General features: G+C 39.9%; 1 protein-coding gene across 2 annotated transcripts in view; it reads left to right on the top strand.

The window, feature by feature from the left end:
- Nucleotides 1-6498, top strand: part of ACKR3 (atypical chemokine receptor 3) — a 19012-nt gene extending 12514 nt beyond the window's left edge. For both annotated transcript variants that reach the window (XM_018558287.1, XM_018558286.1), the window contains one exon: nucleotides 4976-6498. In XM_018558287.1, the coding sequence (XP_018413789.1) occupies nucleotides 5003-6130 (1128 nt within the window). In that variant the 5' untranslated portion in view covers nucleotides 4976-5002 and the 3' untranslated portion in view covers nucleotides 6131-6498. The remainder of the gene's footprint in view (nucleotides 1-4975) is intronic.
- The last annotated feature ends 1428 nt before the right edge of the window (nucleotides 6499-7926 follow it).

Below are 7926 nucleotides of genomic sequence, written 5' to 3'. Positions count from 1 at the left end.
CAGGTGTATAATAAATAAATAAGGTTAAAATAACTCCTTCTATAGATCTAGTAATTTAATACTATAAATACATGAACAAATACACATATCTACAGTCAGATATGTAGATCCTTATGTAGTAGCCATATGCACTCCATTAGCTGCCAATCATGCAGCATGAGATAATAGTAAGGCTTGGAAACGGCCATTATTATATGCAAACATTTTCTAGTAGGTGTGAAAATCTCTGCGGACAATTAGCAATTGTTCTTTTCTAAGAAAATAGTTATTTCCCCGCCTTTCTGTTTCATTTTTCTACTGTGCTGTCAGAGGGATAAATGTCTATGAGACCCAAGACCCATAGCAGGTATTTTCATGTTTGGGGAAGTTGAGATATTCCCCCGTTCTTCGTTCCCATAGGGTCTTTTACCCATTTTTGACCACCCTTAAGGTGCCCATACACATTACGACCATCGCAAGACTTTTGTCTTGCGATGGTCGTATGCTTCTTGAAAGCCGTACAATCTGCCCACCTTGGACGGGCAGATCGTACTTGCGATCATCGAAAGCCCGTCCCGCTGAGGGGCGGGCTTCCGATGACGGCAATGCAGAACGGGCAGTGTGCGCGTGCGCACACCGGCCCGTTCCGCAGCTATCGGGCGAGCAGGCTAGAAACCCGCTGAGAATCGTACGATTCTCGGCGGGTTTTCAAACATGTTGGCTCGACAAAAGACGTGCAACCGTACAGTAGAAACGGTCGCACGTCTTAGTTCACACTGCTCGATTCTCGTACGATTGCGGGATTTCGCCCGATTCTCGTACGAGAATCGAGCAGTGTATGGGCACCTTTAGAGTACAATAAACTGATTCAAGGATTCAAGCAGCTGTTGCAAATAGCAATCCATTTTGAGCAGAATATTGATGGTGAGCACATCAGAGCTTTGAAAGTACTTATTACATCATGCAGAGATTTTCCAGCATGCGGTAATAATCCATAATCTTGTCTGTTTTCTATATAATATACCCTACACTGGGAGTGGACTCATTCTATTTGTTACCTTATCTCTGGACAGTGGTGGATCTGGTGATTTGACTGATGGACCTTAATTCTCACCACCTATTTTTCTTCCATCTATGGTCACCCTTTTTGGAGCTTATCAGTGTTTGGTTTGAAACAAAAAAATACTTATTTTATTGTTTATAATAATATCTGGTGTTTAATCAGGATCCAGGACTGCCAATGGCTAACTGAGAAAATGGGACCACTGTTGCAGTGAGGCAAGGTGTATTAAGTCATAGCTGGCTAAGTGATGACTGAACATCTCAAGCACATAAGAGCAGCGTAGATATTAACAAATTAATATGTGTACGGCAGCCGCTCCTTACTCGCACTTGCTGTGTTTGTCACATGTGTTTCTTGTTAGGGGGAGGGAGCTGAACTGATGCACATGTGTCCAACGGTCATTTAGTCATCAAAGGACACGTGTAAAAAGAAAAGCAGATCTTGGGTTATTCTAGGCTGATTTCCTGTCACTTATGTAGGAGGGGATGCATGTTCAAGTAATACAGACTTGAAATGAGCTATGATAAAAGCTATGAGCTATAGCATTGTACTTATGAACCTAATGTGGATATCCTGTACTGTGTATCCGTTCTTTAATAGCCAGTGCAGGATAGATTTCTAATGGAGTTCTGGTAAACTATTTAGTCGCTTGTTCGGGTGACCCCTCTTGAAAGTAGAAGTTTGGAAGGGATGTCTACCACACATGTAGGGTTACTTTCTCATTGATGGCCCTTAGAATTTCAGTGAGCTACATAGACAAATTACACTTATTTATAAATCAATTTATTCTGCATTATTTTACATAATTGGACAGCAAAATCTTAGGAAATAGTTCAAATGCAAAGACAGCTGTATGTTTGCCATGTCATGTTTGCATAAAAAATCTGATGCTGTCCATTTCCGTTAATATGGCAAAAAAAATGTCATAATCGCTTACTGGGCTAAAATGAGATTTCAAAATTATCTGCAAATAAATAGAAAACAGCTCCGCTATGTGAGCATACATTCCTGAAAATTATATACTAACATTTATAGAGGGCTGATTTACTAAAGCAACACGGGATGTTCATTTAGCAAAGTTCACTTCCTTAATTTTTCCAATTGTGTGCAAGATTAATTTTATTTTCCTTTTCTTTCAAAAATGTTTTATTTTTAAGGATAGTTACAGTTTCAAATTAATGAAATGACAATGAAAACAAATAGCATAACATAGCAGGTCCCATCCAAGCTAAATAACAGAACATAACAATCATCTCATGGTAATAAACATCGAGAGCCAAAGGTCAAACTTGCGTCAAGAGCTGGCACATAACAAATCCCTTTGATCCCACTAGCCCCACAAGCATACAACCCTGGGTCGACCAGAGCAGAATACTCCAGTGTAGCAATGAGAGGGGTAAGGACATTGCTTTAGCAACATTTAATACTCTGGAACAAGATTGGGTATTTAAATTGAACGCAGCTTCAGTTTGCCAAGTGGGCATTCTCTACTCTTGGTTAACCAACCCCATAGTGTGCATCTATTGCTAACTCGCTTTCATGTTTCCAGAGATAGGAAATATATAGCAGGCATGGGTTATTCCTGAGCAGTTCCTTGTGTGGCTGATATAATTTTTTACACAGAACAGCTTCCTGTAAAATGCTTGACATACTGAGAAATGAGCTGGCAATCTACCGGCAGGGGCAACTGTAAATTCCTGGAGTGGACAGGAGGTGCTGGAGGGTTACTGCTTTTCACATTGCTGGTACCCTTTGATCTCAGCAGAGAGCCTGTTGTGTGTATGTAAGCATCCCTGAGAGACTTCATCTGTCTGTTTTTACATCCTTTCACATGTATCACGGCCTTATTTCTGTAAAAACTATTTCATTTTGTGAGTTATCTTCTACAATGAAATAAAATTCTGGCACTCATCAAGCTAATATTACAAAAATGTAAAAACTTGTTGAAGTTACTCTTATCTTATCAATATCTGTGCCGTATATTTATATATTGATGTTTATTTACTACCATGTTGACCTCAATTTGAATGGAATTTGAATTTGTTCCCTCTACCCTCCAACAGTTGCTTTGACATACAGCAGGTCACTAATTAGGACAAATAACATGTTATTTCTGAGTCTGCAAGCGTTAAGATTAAATGAACAATGCACAGCTTAATTCAGCATGAGCATTACCGTTTTGAATAATTATTATTTCCGGTATCCAGATACAGAGCAGTGTCAGGAGCTCTTAATTCTGTTACGAGGTAGAACATTTCACTAGAAGACACCAGAGATGCTCATTGGCCCAATGAAGTTTTAGAAGCAGCAGCATTAATATATGTTGTACAAGACCCTTAGTAGTTGACCCAAATGTCTTAATCCAACATGAGCTATAATAGCCAGGGCCACCTTTAGCTTTCCAGCTGTTGAGCAACTAAAGGTCCCAGCAATCTGAGGCAAAAACTTCTACTAGTTGTAATTTTTGAACAGCCACATGGCCAAAGTAATGTGACCAATTTTATTATCACTTTATAACGACCCCCTCATTCAGTTAAATTCACAAAGCGTTAAACCCAACAGAACTATTAGTTTGAATCCACTTGATACAAATCAGGTGCAGCAAAAATAAATGTACAAAATCTTACAGTACATTTTCTTTAGAAAGGCCTGTCAATCGCCAGCATGCTGCAGAGAAGGACTCTTGCTCTCTGTATGGATGCAGTGGTCTCTTTGGAGAAGTCTGCTAAATCTCTCCAGTGACAGGCCTTTGCAGAGAGACCCCTGCTGCTTCATACAGAAATTCTGGCACAGTTCTTCTCTGCAGCAATCCACCTTGGGACAGGTTTTTCTACTCAGGCTGTGGCTATTTTCTTAAGGAAACAAACTGTGAGACTTTGCACCTTTTGTTTTGATGCACCTGGAATGTATTTCATGGCTTTACCCATGAATTAGATAATGCTTTATGTCTTTTTGGGACATGACTAATCGCCATCATACATGTTGCAATTTATGATCAATATGATTTTTTTTATAATAATTGATTATCAGTCAACGAAAGCACACAGCATTGTTAGGTCTGTTGATCAAGTCGTGTAGTCCTAATCAAATGGTATTGCAATCAGTTTTCCCCAAAACAACACAATAAATGTGTATGATCAAACAGAAATGATACACTTTCAGAATGGCTGAGTGACAAGTCTGTGTCAAAAATATTAATTCTTACCTATGTTAATTGTAGGTATGTTTCCTGTCTTCAATTTCTGACCAATTAATTTTATTTGATCACACTGTTGTGTGATCAAATACTCTGTTAATCAAATACTCATAATGATTCATGTGTGGCCACTATGACATCTGTTTGCATGTAGTGAAAAAAACAACTCACAGCAAATTCTCTAGTTTCATACTATGAAAGGTTTGTAATCTTCTAACTATGCTACAGGCTATACTATATATAGATGATTGTGTTTGCAAGTTATGTGTTTTACTAACTTAGTGATGCACATTCATTAACATAAATATACACACACAAAGACACCCACACACACCTGTTTGTACTGAATTAAATGTTTTTTTTTGTGTTTGCTGGGTTGTTATTCTGTTGTTGGTGCATTGCTTTCCTGTCATTGCCCTGTTTTGTCTGTTTTGATGTGCTGTTGTAGTTGTTGAGTGACTGGGATTTAATGCTATTGTCAGGGACTTGTTGTGGCCAGGATGTTAGAGACCTGTCTCTAAAAGGATTAAGTGAGCTATGTAGAAAGACGGACAGGCTAAATCATGTCTGTATAAACGTCAGCTTAATAACTGCTGGTTCCTTCCTTCAACTGACAGGACATGCTGAAGCTTGTAGTGTCGGCTATGTTGGGGAATAGCAGCTCATTTTCAAAATGTATTTATTTAGATAAAGTCTGGATGTTTTTCCTCTCTAATGTATTGCTTTGTTTTGTACAGGCTGTGTTCTACTGACCCTTCGCAGCAATGAACTACACAGATTTCTCCGCCGCTATGGATTTTTCGGACAGCATCAACTCCAGTGACCTAAACAACAGCTGCCTTTCTGGAGACTGCATTATCCTGGAGTCTTTATCATGCACCACTACTTTAAACAAGAGCGCTCTATTATATACTCTTGCCATTGCCTACATCTTCATCTTTGTAATGGGACTTCTGGCCAATTCTGTTGTAATTTGGCTCAATATTCAGTCCAAGACTACCGGCTATGAGACTCACCTGTACATTTTTAATTTGGCTGTGGCTGACCTCTGTGTTCTTCTAACTCTACCAGTCTGGGTAGTGTCATTAGTGCAGCATAACCAGTGGCCAATGGGTGAGATGACTTGCAAGATTACCCATCTGATCTTTAGCATTAATCTTTACAGCAGCATTTTCTTTCTCACATGTATGAGTGTTGATCGCTACTTATCAGTGTCGATGCGCGGAGCTGTCGGTAAACGCAGAAGGAGGATATTACGCAGAATGGTTTGTGTACTTGTCTGGCTCATTGCATTTGTGGTCTCACTTCCAGACACCTACTATTTAAAAACAGTATCTTCCCCAGACACCAATGAGACCTTCTGCCGCTCCATGTACCCAGAGGAATCTGTCAATGAGTGGCTGCTGGGAATGGAAATTCTTTCCATTGTGTTGGGTTTTGTCATACCTTTTCCAGTTATTGCAGTCTTTTACTGCATGCTGGCTTGGACTCTGTCATCATCCTCTTCCTCCTCCTCCTTAACTTCAGCAGGAGACCAAGAAAGAAGAATCAGTGGAAGGCTAATTGTTTCTTATGTTGTTGTATTTGTGATTTGTTGGTTGCCATACCATGTTATGGTATTGTTGGATGTCTTGACTTTTGTCCAGGTCCTGCCATTAACCTGCGCATTTGATAACTTCCTGTATGCAGGACTTCACATCACACAGTGCTACTCACTCCTTCATTGTTGCATCAATCCAATCTTGTACAGTTTCATCCACAGGAACTACCGCTATGAAATCATGAAGGCCTTCATATTCCGTTACTCTTCAAAGACTGGGCTTACCAAGCTAATTGACTCTTCTAAAGTCTCTGAAGCAGAATATTCCACTGTCGACCAAACCCCAAAGTGAGACATGAGAAAAATGTAACTAGCTAATTCTCTCTCTTACTACAGCACAGACTGAGGTATCTGGGACCAAAGTGGCTCATTCACATTCCTGCCAGGGCTGGCAGAAGCAAGAAGAGTCCATTGCCCATGACTACAGCTTAATTAATATAGCTGGCAGTTCACCAGGATACACTTCCATTACCAAGAGAGCACAAGAAAACTAAAGACAAAGGAGCAATAATGACTGACTAGGGAACTCCTTGTCCATCTCCAAGCATCCGCCACTGAACTGTTCTGTGAATAGGGACATAAATGGCGCTTAAGAGCACTGACATGTGGTCCTGTCTCCCTTGCCTTTCTTATAAAAAGTGCACTGCATGTTTATGATTTCATAACCATAAAATGGTGTAACATATCAGCAACACCCCATATTTTCCCCATGTCTACAAGACACAACACTTCTGTAGAAATAACGCCTACAGCCAATTGTTCATGATAACTGGCAACCTTCCAGCAAATTAGGTATATAAAGCCCACAGGATAAACCGAGCCTAAACATGCCATGTCAGCCACTGCTTTTGTATATATGTAAGATAAAATGTTTCTGTAAAGCACGTATATATATATATTTTTTCTATAGCTTATCGTATTTAAAAGCCATCTTATCTGGCGGGTCTTTGTATTTGAAATTCAAATAGACATTTATATATATATCTATATATGTATTATCTATATTTTTAAATTGTTTATGTTATTTGACAATTGGAAATATACCTTTTTTTATATTTTACTTTGATGGTTTTGCTAGTACACAAAAGCTCTTTTAACCATTAAAAGCTTTGTACAAACCTCTGGTGTTGAAGTGTCGTGATTAAAGGGTGAGAAACAGGAATGGGAGCGTTAAAAAGAACTGGCCTCTTTGGGACAAGTCATTCTTCAGGCCAATGGGCAGTGGTTCGTCTAGAGTGTCTCGGGGAAAAAGACAAATGAGATTGTCATTTAGAGAATAGTTAGCAGCAAGATGTTCAAACAGTAGATAAAGGGAATCTGGAAAGAAATGCTAAAATCTTGAAAGCATGAAATAGATACATGGCGTAAAACTGAACTCCAGGCTGGAAAAAAAAGCCCCTTTCATCCCCCACACGGACAGCACGGACTAAGTCCTCATCTTGGCCTAGGGGTAGAGGAATAATGTAAGTATTCTTTATTCCAGTAGGCTCCCTCCATCTTTGTGACTGGTCTCCCGAAGCAATAGAAACCAGAAATCCCCAGCACTCAGTGGATAGTATTGAAATAATAAACATCCACTTAATCGGACCAGTCGTCATGGGTATTTTGCTATGTGTGACGACTAGTCCGATTAAGTGGACGTTTATTATCTGAATACTATCCACTGAGTGCTGGGGATTCCCACTTTCTATTGTTTGTGTGCACGGCGCCATCCGTGATCATTACTGTGAGCACCACCATTTTAATTTGGGCTGGTAACGCTGTGAGGAGTGCAGAGGGACCTACTGTTTTCTACATTGGTCTCCCGAAGCCTCTTCTATAAGGTGCTCCCAGCCATGGCCACATGCTTGCGTCCACCACATACAGGTCTAGGTAAAGTTGGACTGAGCTCTGTCCAAACATTGACAGTAAAATACTGTTCCTTTAACTTATCTCCGCTGCAAGACCTGTGATGGGAGGGGGCAAAGTAGTATTAAGTCGGGTATACGCGCTTTTATTTTCTTCATTCAACCTGCCGGCTGAATAAAGAAAATAGAATAGATCCCTCTATCAATGCTTACGAGCATTGATTGAGGGATCTCCTGCTGA

Source organism: Nanorana parkeri, unplaced genomic scaffold, assembly GCF_000935625.1.
Source record: "Nanorana parkeri isolate BGI_ZX_2015 unplaced genomic scaffold, ASM93562v1 scaffold329, whole genome shotgun sequence".
Lineage (NCBI taxonomy): Eukaryota > Metazoa > Chordata > Amphibia > Anura > Dicroglossidae > Nanorana > Nanorana parkeri.
This window is presented reverse-complemented; position numbering and strand designations above follow the sequence as displayed.